At 40.8% G+C, this 24,251-nt stretch overlaps 1 protein-coding gene across 2 annotated transcripts in view; it reads right to left on the reverse strand.

Annotated features, from left to right (window-relative positions):
- The window catches only part of samd12 (sterile alpha motif domain containing 12), a 162,875-nt gene that overhangs the window by 25,141 nt on the left and 113,483 nt on the right, over nucleotides 1-24,251 (reverse strand). Inside the window, exon 5 of one of the 2 annotated variants that reach the window (XM_061059398.1) lies at nucleotides 10,725-16,026. The exons of the other annotated variant lie outside the window; for it this stretch is intronic. Coding sequence (XP_060915381.1) covers nucleotides 15,995-16,026 — 32 coding nt within the window. The 3' untranslated portion in view covers nucleotides 10,725-15,994. Of the gene's footprint in view, nucleotides 1-10,724; nucleotides 16,027-24,251 lie in introns of those variants that run through there. 2 annotated transcript variants of the gene reach the window in all.

The raw sequence follows: 24,251 nt of genomic DNA on the forward strand, positions 1-24,251 counted from the left end.
ATAATGGCTGAGATTAAGAGGCAGATTTGGAGATAAAAGTGAGATCGTAATTTTTCCAGAATGGAAGCAGGCCAAACGAGACATTTAGCAGAGGCTGCAGGGAGGGACTTTTGTTCCTCCACTTGTTGTTTATTCACTGTTTTGTTGCCATAGATCCTAAACTGCCCGTTCATATTGAAACGCTTATTGTTCGGCGTTATTTCAGCCCACACATTATGCAAATCTCATCCAAGCCAATCAGCTGCAAACACTCCACAGTGCTGCGTCTCAGACACAGAAGAATACTTGTCACTCCGCGGGATGGTGCAGAAACTCGATGTGTCCTCTCTCTGCCGAGGTTCCCTCAGACTAGTGGACAGGGGTGTCGTCTCCTTTGTTGCTCTGACTCAGAGGAGCTGATGCCGCTTTGTGTGCCGGTATGTGTGTGTGTGTGTGTGTGTGTGTGTGTGTGTGTGTGAGTGTGTGAATGAAAGTGGTCACAGGACACACACACATTCATGCACGTCTCATACTTGAATGTACACACACAGCTCCTGGTATGCACACGTGATGGACAGAGATTTTTCTAACCCACCCACACACCTGAGTAAAGGGCATACACAAATACAGGGAGACAAGTGAGCAAGCTAACACACACACACACACACACACAGACTGTACTTACAAACACAGTCAGTCCCCACTGCTCTGCTCTAGTTGAGCTCCACAGTGACTCACATCCAAAGTGCAACATCACATCACTTCTAGCAGCTGTTACGCTGGGATCTACCGACTTCAACATCACCAATTTATGTCGATTTACTTTATCTGTTCAAATATATATATCTATACAAATGAATATTTTAGCCATGTAATCATTCGGTGCAAGAAATATGATGTAAAATTCTGTATTTTTTAAAGCTTTTCATCAATAATATAGATAGATAGAGAGATAGAGAGATAGATAAATACTTTATTGATCCCGAGGGAAATTCAAAGCATCCAGTAGCAGGTTACAAAGACGTACATGATAATGAAACATTTGTTACAAATTAAATCACAAAACCGACGCCCCCCTCCCATACATATATATTAACCTGAAAAAAAGATTTAAAGAATACTCCTAGATGAATCAAACTTAAACTGTGCAATATAGTATATATATTGGCAGTTTGAATTCTTCTGTAAATATTGAGACTTTACCGTAAAGTGTGAGGACTGCAGTAAAAATTGAGGTCACTGGGGCGGCGATGGCCTGGCGGTTGTGAAGCGTGCCCCGTGCGCAGAGGCCGTGGTCCTTGTCACATCGACTGTGGGTTCGGCCCCTGACTCGGCCCCTTGCTGCATGTCCATCGAAACACTCTCCTCCGGGCATTTTCCGTCTGTCTTCAGCTGTCCGATCTAATGAAGGCAAAAATCTCCAAACAAAATATAACTTTAAAGGTGCACTATGTAGATTTGATAGTGACATTTGAAAGTTGGAGAAGTGAAACAATATTCAATATTTTCTCAACCAAATACACAAACTTTATTCAAAGGAAAAAATGGATCCCTGGAACACTGACTGGAGCCCCCCCACCATAACTTCTCTCAGAGCATTTTATCTTCAAACATTGTTACAGGGACCAAATGTTCCTCTGAGGACAGTTTGTTTACAGAGTTATGAACATATACCACATAATCTGTCAATTTCTCCAACTTTCACATTTCTCTACCAAAACTCCATAGTGCACCTTTAAAAAAAAACGGAGGTCACTAAAATCAGCATTTGCAGTTTCTTCACAAGATCAAGGCCTACCATCAGCTTAACCCGTCAACGCACAGAACCGTGGCAAATGTCAATCTTAACGGGACAAAATATTGATGCAGTAATATATTTTGTCATCCTGACTCGCGTTAAAATCCTCAAACTATCGGTGCCACATATTGATATTTCTATTTGAATGAAGCGGCGCTCTGAACAGATTTCGCAGCAAATCGGACACATTGCGTCACCGCTTCATGGCATCTCATCGTAGCACTTATGACATGATGGCAGTAACGTGAATGAAAGTTAATTGGCTGAAGAAAGAGTAGACAGCGGGATAAAAGAAGAAGAAGGCGACGGTGGAATAATAGCTGACAGTGATAAAAAAAAAAAGGAGAAGTTAAGAGATGAAGAATTACACGATGGGAAACAGACACCAAACTTTATGCATTATGACATCAATCCTGTGTTTTACCTTTTGAGGAGTTTATTTTTATTGCTTAGTTAATCAGTTTTGTGATGTATTATTACATGATTGTCTTGAAATATACATCAATGATCAGAGATTCCTTGTATTGTGGGCCATATATCAAATATGGAATGGTTTGGTATCCTCAGAAACATTGCTTTTCCCGTCCCTTGTAGATGTAGAGTGATGTAGATGTGCACACATTCAGACTCAGACTGATGTTCACAAGGTCTGAGCTTTGTTTTAGGGTAGTGGCCAAATCAGTTTTACAGAATAGAGCTGTCTTTAATTCTGAATTGGGATGTCAAAAGTGTTACCCCTCCCCCCCATCCAACTCGGAGGAGTGCTTTTTTGTTTTTGGACCAAATCTGGGACTTGGTCTGGTAGCTAGAAGAGGTGCGAGTTCACTTCCTGAGCACTGCAGATGTGCCCTTGAGCAAGGCACAGCCCACAAAAGCAGTCCCCATCGTCTGATAATGGTTCATTGTAATATTTGGTTAAAATAAACCTGACCTGACTGTTTGGTGGGAGACGTGATGCATAGTGGGATCTGTGGTGCCTAACAAAATCAACCTGCTCCCTGTAAGCTCGGGTGCTATAACAATGTGACACCACTTCCTTGATTCCATGTTCAGAGGCTGTGGTCCTCTAAGCGGGTGGCCCGGGTACGAATCCGACCTTCGGCACCTTCTCCCCACTCTCTCTCTCCATGATTATTGCCTTAATCTTCTGTCCTACCTCTAAATAAAGGAATTAAAAGCCCTCCTTCTAGGACTAAGTGGGTTCACATGTAATCTACATTTAATGGCAGAGTCACAGCTGGATCTCAGGGCGACACAAGCTCATAACTTGGCACACTGACTGAAAAGTTCTGCAACATTAGAAACACATGACTGCTGAAAACCCAACCCTGAACAAAAAACAAACAGCCTGATGAGTGTTTGGACTTTTGCTCGATAACAATTTGCCCAAGAATTTGGAGACTTTTTTTATCTGAGGATTTTTATGTCTAACCAGAACCCACATACAAGGTTATACAACAAGGTAGGTAGGTGTGCTTGTGTTTGTTTTCCATGAACTCATCCCTTACCTGCAGCTGTCATGAACTTTGCAATAGAAATATTTTTGAAATGTTGTCAATTTGTCTGAAAATAGAGTGCTCTGTACAACACACCCAACAACCAGTGGTTCAAAAGATATGTTTCTATTTTCCTACGCAAACGGAGCATCAATGAGCCTTAAGTCAACAACCACATAAAAAATAAAAAAAAGAACTATTCCTTGAAAACAAACCTGTTATCGACTGGTTTGTTCGTGCCAGGGTCACTGACCATAAATGCCCCCTCTGTATTGATCATCAGACAGTAAGACAAATATGACCTGTGAGGAACAAACTGCTCCTGTCACAATAACTATTCCGAGAGAACAAATGAGGACACTGATGTCAATCATTCATCTGGGCAGCGACATCAAATATGCTGTCCAGGTGGGTGAAATGAAGAGTGGAAAGTGAATGGACATCGACTCGTACACACAGGAGATGAAAGCAAGGAGGGCCGGTGTTTTAAATCCCTGAGGATAGCGCAGCACGTTTTACTGCCCCAGTTAAAACAAGAAAAGACGATTTCTCACCAAGGGCAGCGTGTTACATCACTTCTTCTGTTCTGTGTTTTTTGTTGTTGTTCTTTTTTTTTCTTCTTCTTGGGATAATTCAACACTGAAACCACCAAACCAGTCACTCACAAACCAACCAGACAGATCAAGGCTTAGCAGTGTGAAATGTGTCGGCCATTTTGGCTCCCATCAGAGCTGGTGGCACTCAGAGAGCAACTGCTCATTAGAAGGCACGAGTGACAGAGCGTCCCTCTCCCTCCCCGGGCGCACGGGTTTCGACTTCCTCACCCAAACAAGAGAGTAAAAGAGGAGGAGAGAGGCAGATGGTGGCGTGAAAGAGGAGTGAAAGCAGGAGTGGGAAGACGGCTGGAGGGAGAGTGAAAGTGAAAAGAGAGAGGGATGAAGGGTAAGGGGAGAGAGAGAGAGAGAGAGAGGTGCCTGCGGGTATCATTAGGGTCGGGTGCAGGGCTTTTTAACGAGCGAGCTCACAGCACCCCTCCATCCTCGGTGGCGCCTACTGGCTGGAGGCCCCCGAGGTTCTGGCTCACCCAGTAGGGGTTCTTGCCTGTTCCATCGCTGCTGAACATTTAGGGGGGGGGAGCTGAGGGTGGAGATTTATTTCCTCTCACTACCTGTGGAGCCACATTTGCGCAGAAATCTGCACAGATTTAAGATTTCCCCTCACTTTCACACACATAGCCTCAGGGAGGATATGTTTACCGCATGCACTCTCTTTTTTTTTCTCTCTCGTCAGAGGTATAATTGACTCTGCCTGACACATAAACATGGTGGTAATAACCCCGGCTTCCCCTTGATGTCGAGCGCTGGAGCACACTGCAGCTGTGCGAGGTGGAAGGGAAAAAGTTAGCCGGGGCATCAACATCTGCTCGCTCCCTTCATGCCTGCTGATGTGCCACTGCTCACACAGGGGGAGTCTGACCAGAAAACATTTCCCTGCATGCTGTGCAAAGACGAGCCTTTTTCTTATTTGAATGCATCGGTTATAGGCAGGGAGAGGAAGATTAGAATCACAAGGAGGAGAGGTCACCTGAGATAGTTTCAGCAGTGACACAGGCAGAACGAAAGAGCAGGGAACCACTGAATGAATAATAGCCACAGAGAGGAATAGAGACCATGAATGTTTGCTATCCAGCTCACACAAAGACATTTAAAGAAGTAAAGCTCGACAAAAATGTGACACCAACTTTAATTTAATGAGAATATTATTGCACATTATCTCCCTGTTTACAAGTTTCCTTTCTACAATTATACAGAAATCTATCTTAAAGGCTTTATATGTGATTTTTTTGATCCAGCAGATGTCGCCCTTGAGCACCAGCATGAAACCAAAACAACTCGCAGTGCATTGTTGTGTTAGCATGCTAATGCTAGCGATATTTATTATGCTCGTATCTTCACACTGCATGTAAATTTACCTGAAATGAGTGTGATCTAGAAACACAGTTAAGCAGTGAGTACAGTATGTTATTCTTCTTTTCTCTAGTCCCTCAATTAAACAACTTTTATACACGAGGGGAGGAGTCAGCCGGCCGTCCTGGCGATGTAAACAAACTGAAGATAGGACTCTGAAAACTCTGAAAACATCACAGACAGTGGGACTCGGGTGTTACACCCATTGTAGACAGTCATGACTCACAGAGTTATTTTCAGAGGAGATACTTGATTTCTACATTTAAGTGTGAAAAATCGCATATAAAGACTTCAATGAGAATATTATTGCACATTATCTCCCTATTTACAAGTTTCCTTTCCACATTTGCACAGAAATCCATCTTAAGTGTGCTATTATGAAATAAAAATCTGTTCTCAGAGTTGTCAGATATGGAAGCTTGTTCAATGGTGCGACATAAAGATAAGCTAAAAGTAGCCCTCTAGCACAAGCTCTGGATGCTGTTTTCTAGCTTATTGTCTTGATGTGGTGTTTAAGTAAGTGGAAGTAATATGAGAGGTGTGTAAGTACCCAATTGGAGTGGTGGTTAGGGTTTTTAGGATGCCTCAAATAAACATGGGACTTTTAAGAGGCTTGCTTCCTTTTAAGTAACATACTGCAACTTACTTTCAGAAGGTGGAGGATAAAAATAGCTCTCACAACATTAAAGGTGTGAAAGGGGGTAAATGGGCGGAAACTGGATGTTTTGGGGGTTAATAGTAGATCAATAAAAACTATTTCGCTGAAAAAGATACCCCTTTCTAGCTGGAGGGCAAGCAGCAACCTCTGAGGGTTGAGAAATGAAGCCAATGCAAGAAGTGGAAAGAACTGCACTTCCTCGAGTGTCCACTTGAGGCTGGCTCCAAAAGACCCGGAAGTCCAATACACATACCACATTAAAATGTCCATTTTGTTAGCGTAAATAAACATGTTTTCAGCCTGGCACAAATTGCAGCTTTGGTCTGAATAGTTCATGTATTTATCAGCACAACCTGTATGGGGGTCTAAAGTCTTTTTATCATAACTCAACCGTTTTGATTTCATGAAGGATTTGGAGTGTTTCATATGAGCGTGGCTAAGCTGGGCTTAGAGTTGGGGGAAACAACTGGCTTTGATTTTTCCTTGACATAGGTTTGTAATTTTGGATCTATTTTTTAAATGTATGTAAAAATAGATTAAAAGATGACATCATAATGGCACTTACTCAGCCCACACTCTCACATGTGCGGGCTCTTCAGGTTTGAATCCCTACAGCGACTTGTGAACTGTAAAAACTGTACTCCTTCTAATTTGGACATATGTGTCTGAAATAAAGGAATTAAGTATGATTGGATTCTTTCACAGTACAACATGATGTCTGTACATAAGTATTTATTCAAGCAGCTTTTACAAGCCTTAAAGTGTAAACTGAACTGAACGTCTTCTCTGACCCATTATTCCTCTGTACACTGAGCATCCAATTGATCCGATTCGCAGCCATCTTTTTTGACCTGTAAAAGACCTCTTAAACTTTAAAAAGGTTGGCGCAGTAAATCAGAGTAACAAAGTGTGCATTATCCTCTGCAGTGCTGACACTAGTTGTGCTCAAAGCTGGCCAGATAAAACACAATAAAAAAACGTCTGTTTGCTTGGTGGGCACAGAGCGGGGACAGAGCTGGGAGTTCATGACCGGATGGATGTCAGTTTGATCTATACTGAATCAACACACAGCCACGGCTGATAGGAAGGCTTAGCTGGTGAAGAGAGTCTCCTAGTGCCACTTCACATGTGTGCACACTTTTGCAAAGATAAGGCAGCTAACAGTAACGGGCACGGATACTGACACATGTAGAGATAATGATACTTGCAGAAACACACAAAGATAAAGAAGGGGATCGTCGGCCAAACAAGCAACATCAGTCGCTTCGATATCAGTCATATGAACAGGATCAGCATGAAGAGAGGGAAAGAAGAGGAGGAATGTTGGGTGGAGGGTGGGATAGAGATGAAAGAGCAGAAGGACAAAAAAAGCAAAAAAAAGATCAAAAACAAAAGAAGAAAGTTGAGAAATGAACTAAGAGAATAAAACAGGGGAAATAGGAGAGGTGGGGGGGGGAGGGGATGTTGTTTAAAGCAAGAATGGTTTTGAAATAAACCACCGGTTGAAAACAACACGTACGGAGAAATCAAACGCGATAAAGGAAGAGCAGAGATAAGACGCGAGGGGAGACAAGGAAAGCATTTTGAAAGAATGTGGAAAAAAAGAGAAGACGGAGAAAGTCAAAAAAAGTCCCCTCCAAAAATGCATTAATTCATACTGGGACAGATCTCTGTACAATGTTTGTTGATCAGGTTATTTTTTACTTATAAACTACACATTCTTAATTCATTTACAAAGCTATTCCACAAATTAACCCCTTTGATAGATGAACACAATTTCTACACATTTGTTCTTTTTTCCCTGAGAGTGCCTGTCAATATTGGGGGCTGGGCGTGGGGGGCATGATCTCCTCTAAGGCACCAAAATAGCTAAAGCCGGCCCTGCTTTGTACCTTACTAGCAATATTAAGATAAATGTAGTAAATTATCCAAACTCCAAAAAAGGAAAAAAAAGGGTAACGCGAAAAATATAAATGTTTGCTTTTCATCTTTTCAATACAAGTCACAAATCACACAGCTGTGGCAACAAATCTCTTTAAAATTTACAATAACTTAAAGATAAGGATACACCCGCCCACGATCCCGCCCAAACCCACAGATTTGATTGTGTTCATTTTCAAAGAGCGTATACTGCGATTACAACGGATTCTCGACTAATCAAAAGCTGCACATCAAAATCTTGGATATCAAGACTATGAAAAAAGGCACAAACAGACAGGCTGCACAAGGAACTCAGCAGAAGCTTTTTTTTTTGTATATAACTAATCCCAGTAAGGTTTTTAGTGCCTGTTACGCCGCTACACAAACCCACCGCTAAATGCTATCCTAGCGCCTGACGCTAAGGCCAGTGAGCCTGTAACTACCAACCACACCTACCGCTAAAGACACTGAAGTGAATCCTCCTAACGCATTATCATAACAGTGCCCTAAATGTTCAAACTAAACCCCCCCCCCCCCCAAAAAAAAGTCTATCTACAGGTAAGTCAATTATCTACATATAGCTATATACAGCAGCTTAGATAATAACACAAGTGTTTGTTTTTTGTATGTGTTACCCATAGTGACACATTTATTGACAAGAGGAGGAAAAACTTTTGTACTACAGAAAACGTTCTTTCTCACTTTAACCCCTCTGACATTAACAAACATGGAGGGAAAACTGGTGTGCTAACCCCTCGCAGCTCCATGTGATAATGTGACACTCACAGAACACACAAACACTCGCGGTGTGTGGCCAGAGCCCTCCAATCTGAGTACCAGTGATCATCCTGACACTCCAAAGAGGCTCAGCGTGCGCTCTGTCTTAAGATGTTTAATTCAGACAGTCGCCTGCTCGAGCTCAACGTGAACGTGTGACCGAGAAAAACACAAGAGAGAAGAAATAAAGAAAATACAAAGACGCTGGAATACCCATGTCAACAAAAGAAAACAAAGTCAGATAGAAATAGAAACACCCAAAAACTGAAAGACATGAAATGATAGCAGAGAAAAAGAGGAGTGAAAACAGGATAGATGAAAGAGAGAGCACATGTTTGAGCTGCAGTCTCAGATGCTGACACACACACACACACACACACACACACACAATGAGTGATGGACAGAATCAGAGCAGCAAAACTGAAGGAGAGAAGAAGAGGGACAGGGCAAAGTGAGAAAACAGCGGAGGGGAAATTTTCGCAGACACACACAGAGACCAAAAGAAAACGGTGGAGATCTCATCCAAGCAGGCGGTGGGAGAGCCCGGAGTGCTGAGGTTTGTGTGTTTGCAGGTCTCAGGAGAGGCGGCAGGGGACTGAGTGCGAGCGATTTTCTGTCATATCTTACTTTCTCTTCATCCCTCACGCTGGTTATCCCCCTCCTCCTCCTCCTCCTCTTCCCTCACCTCACCCTCAACACTGCAGCATGCGGAGCAGAGGTACCATAGAGTGTTTAGCTTAAGCATCAATTTCAATACATTCAAAGATCCATTCACAGCAGCTGTGGGATCGACCGTTACACCTTGGAAAATTAGCGTCTTGAAATTAAGAAAACATTTATCATGCAACTACGACTTTCCTTTCAAGGAGATGAAAGGAATTTTGAAAGACATTTTTGTTAAATGTAGCACAGCCAGGATCTTAAGCTTCATCTAATGTCTCAATACAAGTTAAAAGTAGTTTTTTTGAAGCCTCAAAGATTGATGATTTTCCATCTATGACAACATATAGTTAGAAATATAGTTCATTTAATCTGCCTTTAGCATAGCTTCCTAGCAAGGCTTTGTCTTATTATTGATCTTTAAAGTAAAAAAATAAATCAAACGTGGGAGTCATATATGATCTTGTGTTGTCTGGTTTTCAGTGTTTTATTGTATATTTTGTATCTTGAGCTTGGTTTGTACTGTCTCTTGGGTATTTGTTGTTGAGTCTTACATATTTCAAAGGCCCATCTAGGGATGAGAATTACAAATTAGCTTAGGCTGTAAGTGCTGTAGTGTGTACCATTGGTTTGCTTACTTCACACTTGTCCCTATAAATAACAATTGAATAAATACATAAAGAAGTTTGTTTGGCTACTAGCGTCACTCTGGTTTGATATGATGGATGTTGTTAGCTAACCATCTGCTATTGATATCAAATAGACTTTCAAGAGTCTCTTAATAATGATATCTAACTGTAGGCTAGAAGGCAGAGGTAAGACGACCCCCCCCCCCCGCCCCATAAAAAAAACACAAAGGAAAAAAATGTAAAAAGCCAGTTAAACACGGTCATAAAAAAAAGAGCGAGGGAAAATCGTAGAGGCAAAAGAATGCCACGAGAAACGTAAACAATCGGAGACGAAAACGTCTTTAGCACAAAGGAGTCACACGACATGAAAGCTTCATGAACGCATACGCACTCACAGTCACTCTGTTTGTGATCCACAGCTTCTCCTGCAGAAATCCAGAGGCCTGATGAGCTGCTGTGCGCTTACCGTGAGAGACTTCCCCCGAGCTGCATCATCACAGCTCGACAGAAACAACATCTGTCACATCTGTCAGGTGATCGTTTCTGCAAACTCACCGTACATCTGCTACCTGTGAGAAAAGCTGTACACGCGCACGCACACACACACACACACACACACACACACACACACACACACACACACACACACACACACACACACACACACACACACACACACACACACACACACACACACACACACACACACACACACACACACACACACACACACACACACACACACACACACACACACACACACACACACACACACACACACACACACACACACACACCCCCTCCCCCTGCTGTGAATAAATAGAGGACACATTACACATGATGATTAATCTGTTTATTATATATATAGATATTTATATACTGAACATGGTATCAATATCATCATTAATATCCATCATTAGGCACCTTATAAGTAGATAGAGGGGGAGCTACAGACCTCATCATGCCTGTTGGTTACAAAAACACTCTTTCGAAACGTGCTGTCAAACATGGCCGAAACTAAAATCTTAGATTTGTCGTCTGTTTAGATTGTGATTGTGAAGCGTTGTTTACATGTTTGCTTTGTCACCTGTTTCTACGTGTCAGCACGGCGTGACTATTTGCCACCAATCTGTTTAGAAACGATGCGTCCGTGTGCTTGTTGATGCGTATTTTACACACAAGTCTTGAGTTTGTGTGCATTTTACGTGTGTGCCAGAATGTGTGAAAAGTTCTTGTGCAATAAAGTGTGTGAGGTTTTTTTAGTCTGGCGTTCTCTTGTGTAACAGAGCATCGTTGATCAGCGCCTATGAGTACGTGCCAAACCACTCTCAGGGTACTGCCAGACTATACGAGCCGAGGCAAGTCCTCGGACATTTTGGCACAGTTGCCAGATCTTGGGCTGGTTATACCTGGATATCAGAGCCAAAATACAGTGGAAATTTTCCCTCTTGTCTCTGAAGGCAAAATCTATTCCTCACTGAAAACACTCTGGAGATTAACAATAAAGGATCGATATTTTACTGCCTACATCCAGGGTTATTACAATGCTACAGCCTGGCATATGCATCACTACAACACGCTGCTACATTTGTTTGTAGTGGAAAAACCTGCAAGCTAGTTTAGTTCTTGTTCCAAAGTTTAGACTGTTGGCATGGAAATTCTACAAATTAATTCCTAAGAGAAAGAAAACCCTACGTTTTGATAGAAAGGCTTGAATAATCTATTATAGCCACATTGAAGTTGTAACACACACACACACACACAGTGCTTTCTTTCTTTCTTTACAGGGCCACAATTGAAAATATGATGAAATCCAATGCAAGTGGTTCATATACTGGAAGATCACAGGAAGTCAGCTTGGTGTGTTTTTTCCCCACCAGGTTCGATCAGTGGGTGAACGGACATTTCTTCAGCCAGGTTCTTATTTTTTTTCAAATTTTAACGTTTCTGATCAGCCAAGCGACACTTGCGGACCCCAGGAAAAAATAGCTTCTCGCTATGCTGAAGCTAACGGGGATCCAAATAAAACAAAACAAACAAACTTAATCTAGATTTAGGCAGTTAATATAAAAAAAAGAAATGTACTTTGGTTATTGTCAGAGATTTACATACAAATATAATTATCCCTCCATTGTTTAGGTGCCAAATTTAAAGCCCCACAATAAGCAGCAGGTTCGTTAGCCTAGCATACAGACTGTGAACAAGTAACCGATTAGCTATGTTGGATTGTGACAAAACCCGACGTACAGTACAGCCAATCGAATTAACATGTTATTCTGTATTTCAGTGTCATTCTTGGATGAATTAATCAGCTTTGGAGGAAAATGTTGGCTAATTTGTTCCCTTGAGAAGAGTGAGATGTTATAATAGGCTATGCTAACCAGCTTTGACGAGAGAGTGAGTCAGCAGTTTTTTCAAGCTACAGTTTCTCTCATTCTCAGATATAGTAAGGGAGTGTCGGACAGAACATGATCATACAAAAACCAAATTAACAAAATAACAATCAAACGTTTAGATATAAATGTTAGTGGGTTCTCAAAGCGCTGGTAGGCTACATATGTGGGATTTAGCTAAATTAAGCTAGCTGGCTTCTGGCTGCAGAGAAATGAGGGTCTCACATTATGCTGGGATTGATTAGTAGAGAGCATAGGCCTACATAAATTACATTATGTGGTGAGTTGCCTCGACCTGGAGGTGATCAGCCAAAGGGCGGTGGGAGATTTAGAGCTGGGGACTGTGGGTAAACCATTTTCATTAGCACTGAGAATGTATAAATCTATAATTTTTCGAAAGCAGAGAAAACGTTTTTGGGAGGATGCTCGATGCCAAGAGAGGAACTTTTAGATGACCAGCATTAATATCCCTTCATTATATTGATAAATCTGCTTTATCATACTGTCAGGAACTCCTGCTGAGAGTTGTTTGCATGAATGAATTCACACCTCAGTCACCAGCGACCTACGACAGAAAACCATTTCTCCCAGTCTGAATATTGACAGTTTCCAATTTGAAATGGTAGAATGGAGAAATTCCCAACTTAACGGAAGCTTCATCCCCCCCCTCTTCCTTCTCCTGTGGCCTTGACAGACATGGACACGGCATCTCCACCCGACCGTGAAATAGCCACTTGTGTTTTAGCCCCAACATCTCCATTCCTATGTGACTGTCAGTACACACACACACACACACACAGACACACACCAATACACACAAAACACACTCCCGGAGGCTTTTGTGATCCTGGCGGACCGACTGTATGTCCTGACTATCTGATCAATACTTTTCAATCTACTCACAGGTCTCTGCTGCATTAGAGGCTACAGCTGCTATCCAAACAATGAATGGCTGGACACACAGGGACCGGTGTACAAATGGAATCCCATTAAAACCTGATAGCTCTCAGGGGCCGACTTTGACCCCGTTTTTACCCAAACGTTCCAACCGCGGAGCCTTTTTTATGCTCCTTTTGATTGACAGCACACATCCAGAGAGGAAAGATGTTGTTACCATGACAACATCTCATGCTACATCAGAGGTTTTTGATGAATTTCACTCTAAAAGCAGCGATATCAGAGGTCTTAATCCTGGCTGCAGTCATGTATTTACACTCAAAGACCAAAGTGGCAAAGATGAGTAACAGATGATTTGTTTCCTGATGGACACATGTGCTTTTAAGTGCAGTTAAAATACCTAAAATATCAACAGTGAGTGGCCATTATTCACATTAACAGAGTCTTGAGATAAATAGGATATAGTGTTTCTTCCTAATCTTGTGACAAACAACATTTCCATGATAAGCTTTCTTGGCCCACAGCATGTCTCCTTTCTACCATATTTTCAATATTTGTCATCTAAAAATAGTCTCAAAGCGGTGAGATGGAAAGAGGACGAAGCAATAAAGAGTTGACGTTACATGGGGAAATGAAAAAAGGCTCTTCTTTTGTTATCTGTGATGTCTTTTCTTCTTCTTCTTCTTCTTCTCTCCCCTCATTAGCGGTTAAGAGTTTCGAGACGAAGCATCTCGGAGCCCTTTTTTTTTTTGCTTTGCCTGCTCCTTTTTTTTTTTCCTCTCTTCGCCTTTCTTTCAGCCACTCCCTTTTCGTCTTTGTTTCAGTTCACCTGCTGGCACGGTGCTTTTAGAGAGACACCGAGGGAATTTCCTTATGCAGTTCATCCTGGCCTTTTTTTTTTTTTGTGTGTTTTTTTTTTCCTTTTCTTTCCTCCAGGTTCTGCTTCATCTCCTCAGATTGCTTTTCACAACGATGCCGTTCATTTTTTCGCAGGGAGCCTTAACTTAACCCGCACCTAATGTGATGCCATGTTGAATGTTTATCCCCACTCTTTACTGTCGGTTGTTTTCACAGTGAAGTCCTCTCCGGGTGTACCGTCTAAGAGAGAGATCCACAATATTGGAGAAGTAGTGAGGAGCGATATGGAGTTTCTGAAACACTGTTTACAGGATCTATGCACAGAATGATGGAGAGAAAGAGCACAATACACACCAATGGTTGTGTTAGATGTGTAAGTCCTTTTGCATTGTGGGAATTAGAGAAGCAGAGGTGTATAGTAAGGTCTGGTGGACAGTTTTTATGAAGCCACAGCTGAAAGTCTTTTGGAGGGAAGCTCAGCAGCGAACCACAAGCAAAAACAATGCTACAATGAAGATGCTAACATGCCACAAAGAGACCCAGAGACTGTGTTTGAATGTAGAAATGAGAATGTATGGTTTCACTTTTTACTGAAGGCCTACTCAAGGGACAAGGGGCTACGTACTGGACATGTTACTTCATATGTCAGACCTGTGATGCAAGGAATTTATGGTGTTAGCAAAACACGTTTTACTGCTAACATGTTTTAAATGGACGTTTCAATGAACCAATGTTACATTTAAAGCTCCTGTGGGGAGTTTTCAAGTGGTTATAATTCAGACTGAAATTAATGCTGATGTTTCTTTATGACCTTTAAAAGTAAACAAGACCATCAGGAATAATATTGAGAAGTATCATATAGTTATTAGTAGTGTTTGATATTTCCCAAAAACAGCATTCTTCATACATTTTTTCGATTGCTGATTTAAACAGGAAGTAGTTTATTGGACTGCTACGGACAAGGAGGATAAGATTTTAGAATCAGAAAAGATTATCTACAAAAGTACATGACAGGATCAGAAAAGAGAAAAGAAATACCGCTTTTGACCACTAGGGGCACCGAAACTGACTCAAAATTGAAGTTCCACACAGGAGCTTTAATTTTTTATTTTTAATTTTTAAGTTAGACTCTTAAATACTATTGTATCAAACAGAAATGCATTTCTTAAGTAAACAACAGTAATAACTGTTGAATTGAAGGCTTATTAGCCTGATAATAATTAAATATTTTACAGATTCATTAACTGAGTTTAGCTCTGCATTGCTTTAAAAACAATATGAAGCTTACGTCTCTTCTTTGAGTTTATTTTTACAGATATTTTTTAGTCATTTCCCAGATCTATTAATTTTTTATTAGAGTGATGACTTAAGGTCGTTTAGGGGGCAAATTTGGTCCACGGGTCACAGATTGGGAATGTTTGCTTCACTGTAAGGATGGATGAGCGTGGTTGGATAAGTTCCCTAAAATGTTAAAACTATCATCCAATCACAAGGCTCGACTTCACAGAGTGTCTTTGTTTTTTAATTCTATCAGGAAAGTGTTGAATTCTGGGGAAAACATTATTGTGGCTTGGCTCTTGGCTCTTGCTTCCAGAGGCAGAGGGAGTGTCGCCATGTCTGAGAGGAGTGTAGGAGTTATAGCGTGAGAGTTGTGGTGCAGATTTGACGGCGGAGGTCAGAAATGAGCGGAGAGATGGGACGCCTGTGATGGAAACTCTTGGTCATATTCCAGGAAGCTGTGAGGAATTGTTTGGACTGCGAGGAAACAACAAGTCAGAACTTGTGGGAGCGTCTCAGGAGTGGCTGGGAAAAAAGGCAGGAGTTTTTTTTTTTTTTTTTTTTTTCCAGTTCAGTCGGAGAATGACGGTATGAGACGGAGTGCTGCGATTGTTCCACGGAGAAGACGAGGGATCACATTTTAAGGTGGATGTCGGGGGAAGGCGGTCGGCGTCTCCCGTCAGGTTACGGTGAAGATGGAGAGCACTCCAGAGATGCTGCAGATAAAAAAAAAACAGAAGAGAGAGAATATTGGAAAGAGTTGATTAGGGAAAAACAGAGGAAAGAGCAATCACCTGAAGATGCATGTAACAAATAAGATTACACAGAAATAACATCATCTCTGGCCAATCATCAGGGGAAATATCGTCTGGATCTGGGCTTTAAATCTGGACTTTCTTTCTTGTGGGTCGAGTGTTGATTGATTGAGATCTTTATTTGGAAGATATTAAAAAATAACTGTAGTTAAATAAATAAATGACAACAGCAATAAACAACACTAAAGTGAAGCTAAACGCTAATTTCAGCTCACAAAAGGAGTTTACACTTACTTTATTATCATATCCCTTAAAGGCTTTAAATGTGATTTTTCACACTTAAATATAATATAAATCAAGTATCTCCTCTGAAAATAACTCTGAGTCTTGACTGTCTACAATGGGTGTAACACCCGAGTCCCACTGTCTGTGATGTTTTCAGAGTTTTCAGAGTCCTATCTTCAGTTTGTTTACATCGCCCGGACAGCCGGCTGACTCCTCCCCTCGTATATAAAAGTTGTTTAATTGAGGGACTAGAGAAAAGAAGAATAACATACTGTACTCACTGCTTAACTGTGTTTCTAGATCACGCTCATTTCAGGTAAATTTACATGCAGTGTGAAGATACGAGCATAATAAAGATTGCTAGCATTAGCATGCTAACACAACAATGCAGCGCGAGTTGTTTTGGTTTCATGCTGGTGCTCAAGGGCGACATCTGCTGGATCAAAAATAATTGCATTGACAGTGTATCATTTTCAAGTTTTTGTGTGAAAGCAATCGTATAAGCTTTGATAAACGGGGCCCGAGTTTCAGGAACTTTCTCTATTTTATTTAGGTAATTGGTTTTGTTTAATCATGGATTTGATTTTCAATACGTACAAAGGTTATTTTGCTTGCTACATAAATTTCACATTACAAACACAGAGCATATGATGTTCATTTAAATGTGTTTCAGTAGTAAGGTAAATTTAATGACATTACATTTTATGATAGTTTTGTCATTTAGATCAACATGGAGCTTCTTACCAACAGAAACATTTCTCTGACCAAGCTGCTACATGAATTACAATTAGAGAAAACTTAAGCGTATGTAGCCGACACATAGATAGAGACATCCCAGTGAGGGGAAAAAGCAGAGAGAGAGGGCGAACAAAGATGAAAAAATGAATAGAGGGGGATTTCAAAGACGGACACAGTTAAAGGTTTCTCATCTGTCCAAATGAATAAACAGCTTTATTAAAAAAAGAAAAGTGTCTAACTTAAGTTCTTACTTTTACAAGGTCTTTATATAGTGTTATATGATGTAAGGAAAGCCACATTTAAGATGCAGCATTCATGTTTTAAAGGCAAAAAAAGATGTAAATACTCCTGAGATTCTACTGAAATCAGTCCTGGACTAAAGTTTGTGTGTTTAATGAACCAATCCGTCACCCCAAAGCCAGAGCAAGCTTCCACACATGACAACCAGAGTGGTTTTTAGAACGTCATATTTTGAAGACCTCGGACCAAGCTGTGTGTTTAAAGACTCAACATCGAAAAAAAAAACGATCTGGTGAGAGGGCAAGATCTCCCAATTAAAAAGATAAAGAGGATAAGAAAAATCTAAATTATAAAATGAATATCTTACAATAACAACAAAAAAAAGCAAAGTCCCTTAGAGCGAGGGAGGCTTGGTGCGAAACGAAGCTGAGCTGAGTGACGTAGATGAGAAAGGAAATTAAGAAGTTGAGATCAAACATGGAGAAAGAAAAAAAAAAGAAAAAGAGAGAAAGGGCCGAGATAACAAGCATGGAAACAGTGAGGCATAAAAATGGATCAGGGGGATGGAATTAGAAAAATAGAAGAGAGAAGAGGGGGGGAGATAAGAGAGACAGGATAAAAGAGAGAAGGAGGGATAGAGAGCGAGAGAGAGAGAGAGAGAGAGAGAGGGGAGGACGAATAAAAAGAGAGGAGACATAATTATAGAATGGCACGGGGAAATCAATGCAGGGAGCATCATTGTGCTTGCAGGCGACGTTCAAAGGGAGGTGGAGAGCGGCAGTGTGTCCATCAAATGCAGACACACCGGCACATGTCAGCGTCACACACACACACACACACACACACACACACACACACACACACACACACACACACACACAGAAGCATTTTGAAATGCAGAGTGAGGACAGGGAGGATGAGTCAGGCAGATGAAGCGGAGAGAGACAAGTGACATTTAGAGCTCAGTCGGAGCATGTGATGACAAGGCACAAAGATACATGCCAGCCCCGATTCTGACAACAGCTTGTGTGTGTGTTTGAGTGTGTGTGTAAGTGAGCATGCATGTGTGTGGATGCAGAGCTCAGTGCAAGGAAACAGATTTGTGATTTTATTTTATTTTTTAACCGTAGGAGCTGAAACCTGCAACAAGGAGCCAAAAAAAAAAAAAAAGAGGTAGGAATTCATCATAATGTTTGGAAACTTTTGGGAAAGAAGTGTTGGGAGAAAAACTTTTCACATGGTGGAAAAAGTTTGTGCCCCTATTAGATAAATGTGCAGGTAATCTCGGAAGCTATTGGGCGTTTATTGCCCATCATCGAGCTGAAGGTATATAACTTTTTGGGGGGTGCCTACTTCCTGGTATAGTCGGTGTAGCCTGTTGCATTAAAATGACTTCCAGCCAAGACTTCCTTCTTATTTGAGCAGCTGAATGTTGCAGACGTAAAACACAGTAAATGGACTTATATTTCTTTTCTAGTCTTCTGACTACTCAAAGTGCTTTTACACCGCATCAGTAATCACCCAAATTGATGATATTTTAATATTATGTTGTATTTTACTGCCTTGGCTTAATCTAAAATGTATTTTCATCTCATATTTTAACATTTTATGTCGTTATAATTCAATCCCATTTGTCTTTTTAAAGCTAGCGACACAACCGATGGGCTATTTGTGCTCCATGTTATGAATGTTTTGTTTTTAACTCTGTAAAGCACTTTGACTTTATACATGAAGAATGTACATTTATGTATAATACATACATAAAAATAAGTAAGTAACAGTCCACGTTGGATCTGTTGGAGCTATTTTTAGTCACAAACTAACAGCCTCGCTAACTCAACCGTTATACAACAATCATCATCATTATTATTATTATTGGCAAACACTGCAATGCATCAAACTACTTCTGCTCAAAGCATGTAAACATCATGTCAGCCCACACACACACACACACACACACACACTCGTAAACTGTATTAGTGCCAGAGCTTATCGGTGCAGCGGGACCACACACACCACAAAAGAATGAAATTCATTACAGACGTAGGAGGAGCCATGACAAGCTGTCAGCATGTTCAGAAGATTCTTCAAATCCCCCTCCCCTGTTTGTCTCCGGACAATGGTGAGAAATGCTCAGGGCTCTGATAACTCTTTCCTAACACACACATATACACACACACACACACACACAAGTAAACACACACACACACACACCAACAGGAATGTCTCTAATTTCAAGGAGAGTTTGTAAAAACAGATGCAAACAGTTTGATTTACACTCTAATACAAACACTGAAACTTTCTTTGTAGTCTTAATTTCATGGGTAGATTACAATGACTCTCCATCAAACACACACACACACACACACACACACACACACACACACACTTTGAAACTATAACACACATGCACATTAAAACAGAGTATTCTTGTGGTCAGTGGAGAGCAGGCCTACAGGTGCACTTCATCACACACCTTGACTTTCCAGTTGATGTTGGTCAGCACACTTGACTTCCACTTTACACCCACAAACACATTTTTCTTTCTCACTTACGATCAAGCCAACACACGATACACACACTCACAAGTAATACACATGATATGCACACTATAATATACAGTAAAGCTGTCACGTCTGTGATTCCTCCTCATACTATCATCTGATTCAGATGATCAAAGTATGATGGCTGACGGGGGAAAACCCAAATGAGTTAAAGGTGTTTTTACCTCACAGTCATTCCCTTTCAATGTACATGCATTGTGAAGCTACGAGCTAATTTAAGCTTGCTGACACAACAATGCAGGCCACAGGCAATTGCAGCCTGAGCCAAGGACACTTGTGTCTGCCGCTTGCGCTTAACGGTGCTTTATTATTATTAGTTCTATTTGAATACGCTTTCGTGCAAACGCGAGCGGAGCGGGGTTGGAGATGTCTGGCTGGAGGAGAGCGAAGGCTTCAGTATGGCAGAGGCGGAACAGAAGTTTGTTTCGGTTTCAAATTGGTGCTCAAGGGTGACATCCACTGGATTAAAAAGTTGCACACGCAAGCACGCTTTTATTTTAGCAAAGAACGCTAGCTGCTCTGAAAACTAGCGGATTACTAGCTAACTGCAGCTACACTAAACAGTGATGGTTATACTTTAGCATAAAAGCTATGTAGCCTATGTATGTGTATACAAAGCTATTTGGTCTTCAGAATCAAATTCCCCTTAAAATATGGATTCAGCAAAAGCCCACCACAGTCAGCGTATAATACAGCTAGCTGCATAGCTAGCTAGCTGACTGTGGCTATACACTTAGCAGCGACGGTTTGTTTTAGGAAGCTATCCGTCTTTTAGAAACTTTTTACTTTTTCAAAAATTATGATCCAATTTTAATACAAAGCACAGACTTAAATTGTTTGAGTTTTTTGAATGCAAGTTAAAGTTGTGTTTTTTCTGCGTAGTCACACAAAAAACAGTCCGAGCTGTCAGCGGTTGTATCAAAGGGCAACAAAAAACACGCAAAAAGTAAACTGCATGCTTTCATATACTGACGTATACTATACTCCAATCTGGCTGAACGGTTGAGTGTGTGACACACAGGAGTGTGTTCAACCTTTAGCCGTCACTGTTTCAGTCTTCAAGGACAGAAAAGGGCAAATTACTCTGGAAAATCTTTTCTTCAACATAATTACTGTAATCTGCCAAACCTAAATTAAACAGAACAGCATGTGAATGCCTCGCTGACACGAGTGCAGAGTGTGTCTTTGAGCTCCGGTGTCTGAGAGAGAATTACAATTCCGACATGTTTCTGTGGTGTGTAATTGAGTGTGTGTGTGTGTGTGTAAGTAAATGAGAGGCAGAAAAACACTCGGTTTGTCTCCAGTTATTACATGAACCAATTACGAAGCTCACTCATCACGTTTACGTCCCAAACAAAGGGGGAGTTGATCTATTAATGTACTGTTCCGCAGTGTAATTCACACCCTGATTTGGTCTCGTATTCCTACCTTCACACATGAATGCTTGCGTGCACCCCCTCATATATACACACAAATAACACTCCTCTAGCCTGTTGTTCAAATGATGAATGTTAGAATTAACAGACGAGCAGCTTTTTAGAGAGACAGGTAGTGAAATGTCTGGATCATCAAAATCTCTCTCTCTCTCTCTCCCCCCCATGCATTTGTAATCAGAGCAGTCTTGCTTGTTTAATCCGAGCACACCTCAGTGTGCAGCAGCATCTGCCACCCTCTCAATGCCTCGTAGTAAGAATCTGTACGATCCATTCACCTTTGAAGTGTCTGTACCACAGAATGGTTTCAGGCTCTAGCGGCTGAAACCATGACAGACTGAAAACGTTTAGATGTGTTTGTAAAAAAAGGATAGGCTGTTGATATTTGAAAACCTTAAGCACACTAAATGCTGCTAAAGCGTGGTCAGTCTTATTCTAGCTTATCATGGATTTTATTATTAACAAGACTAAGAGGCTGCAGCATGCTAACATGGTAATTCAAGTCAGAATCAAAATCCCCAAGCCCATGTTGATAGCAGGGCTATAGGAATAAATTAAAGGTTTAATATGCCAAACCCTGTCCCTCAGCATCAACTCCCCTCCTACACTGACCCTCAGGTGGTGAAGGTGTTTGTAGGACTGATCTCCATTCAGCTAATTAGCCCAGAATTAGTTCTTAATACTTTTAAGCATTTGAAACCAAACAAAGAATTTTCTTTAAAACCCAGAGGGAGTTTGACTTCATTTTGTTTTTTTTAAAGTCATTTGTCGCCGACATCATTTTTAGGGATATACTTGATATATTAATGTTTTGAATGTTGTAGAAGTGAGTAATGCACAAAAAAAGAAAGAGGAATCAGGTGCTCTTCACGTCGTCAAAAAGCGAATAAAAAAGTTTGATCTTGTTCTGATGACAAACAAAGTTTGAAGTGTGGAAGTCCGAGGCACTCTGATGTTGTATAAAAATCCTTTATTAAACAGGGATGTGATGCACAATTCCAATACTGAACAAAAACTGTAAAGATCTGCTGTTGGTCAAACACATGCTCTTTAACCTACAGATTATGAAGCTTTTTACGAAATGATTACTTTATATTAAATTGACCAAGGCTCTGAGACGTATTCTATACATTTCTTTCCCTCTTCATTTGGAAAAAAAGAAGCTTAGGCCAAAGAGCTAAGTAAAAGTAATGAGGTTTGAAAGCACTATACGGCTAACACATACATTACATTGGATTTTCTGACTATATATATATTTGTATTGAATACCTAGACGTATTGAAAAACCTCCATAAAAGCAGAATGACACGTGATGTGCTATACACAAAACAAATTCCTGGCCTTGAGGCCTAGGGTTCAAAACTAACTGATCTACGTCTTTATCAGATTCAATGTGGCTGAACAACAATAACTTCATGATCGCTGTGTGAAAGGAAAGAAGTCCAGCACTGAACTCTGTAAAAAGTGAAATCCAATCATGTAAGTAGTCTCGATGCCACGCTGAGAAAATGGGACAAGCTTTGCTTACATACTACAATAGAAGTTAAACATGTAACAAAATCGAGGATCGGGGGAAAAAAGTTCCTCTGCAAAGACTCTCAAACTTTTTGGCTTGTGACCCTTAAAAATGAAGCATGTCTCTGTTTATCACAGGTTATGGCCTCTGTGACAACTTGAGTTGAGAGCAAAGAAAGATTGATTTTTGTTACTCTTCAGACAGTTTCAATTTAAGAGTTTTTCAGAAGCCTGGAGAGGTAAAAGATTTTCCAAAGCCAGGACTCCAAAAAAAATGAAATATGATTGATTCTATTCGACAGACTTGATACCTAAAGAGGTGTCACAGTTGTGTTTATTCTTCTTATGAAGATACAAAACAACTGCTAACCCAATCACATGACGATCCGGTTACCAAATAAGAAGTATTGTCTGTGAAAAACTTCAGACCAAGGACGTGCACATTTAATCGACCAAACTGTTGAACGTCATCACCCTCGCTAGTCAGCACAACAGTTACTAGTCAACGAAAGAAACTATAAATATATTTACATTTCGGCTCTTGTTGTGAGCTTAGACTGCCTTTTTCAGGCCTCCTGTTTAGTCATTGGTTGGCAATAAAAGCCTTCTGACCAAGACTTCTTTATCAGTGTCCCAAAGTCCCACTTCACAAGAGACGATGTGAGAGGGTTGATCGTTAGCTGCAGGTGCATTAGGGGTGATGAAATGAACTATTTCTATGATGCATCGCTATGCGGATGCTGAATATTCTGCATCAACGTATTGACAGAACAAAACTGATTATTGCATAATCATTGACAGGATAATTGTAAGCGAATGGAATCAAAAGACCAGTGACAATGCTCAGCCCTAATGTGTATATGGATATCTGTTTAAGGACATCAATTAAAAACGTATTAATGTTAGGTGACCTGAAAATCAGTAGATTGGGATTGTATTATGATGGATTGAAATCTGCTCTTCTGCTCTACGTGTACATTACTTTCTTGTATACAGCCAATATCCATTCAAACACTTCTGGACCATACGATTGGTAAGTACCAACAGAAACCAGAACACATTCTGCATTCATGTAAACACAGCTGCGGTCTAGACTATCATGATTCACCATCAAGACCTCAAGGTAAACTCTTTAAAATCGTGTCATGTCTGATTCAAAGGAGAAGTTCTAGTTATTTGAAACCGAGGGGTCATTGAGTCCACTGACATTACATCTGCCACTGGCTCAGATAATTAGATCAGGCAGAAGCTCAGACATTGATACATACATTCACACATGTAGGTCCAGACTGTCCATCTGGAACAGTGGGAGGATTCCTACGAGCCTGGCGAGCTGATTGGCCAGCGTTGGTGATTATGATAAATACAGAGTGAGAACAGCACATGGTGGCTCCAGTCACTGACAACTATA

Source organism: Labrus mixtus, chromosome 16 (assembly GCF_963584025.1).
Source record: "Labrus mixtus chromosome 16, fLabMix1.1, whole genome shotgun sequence".
NCBI classification, from domain to species: Eukaryota; Metazoa; Chordata; class Actinopteri; order Labriformes; family Labridae; genus Labrus; species Labrus mixtus.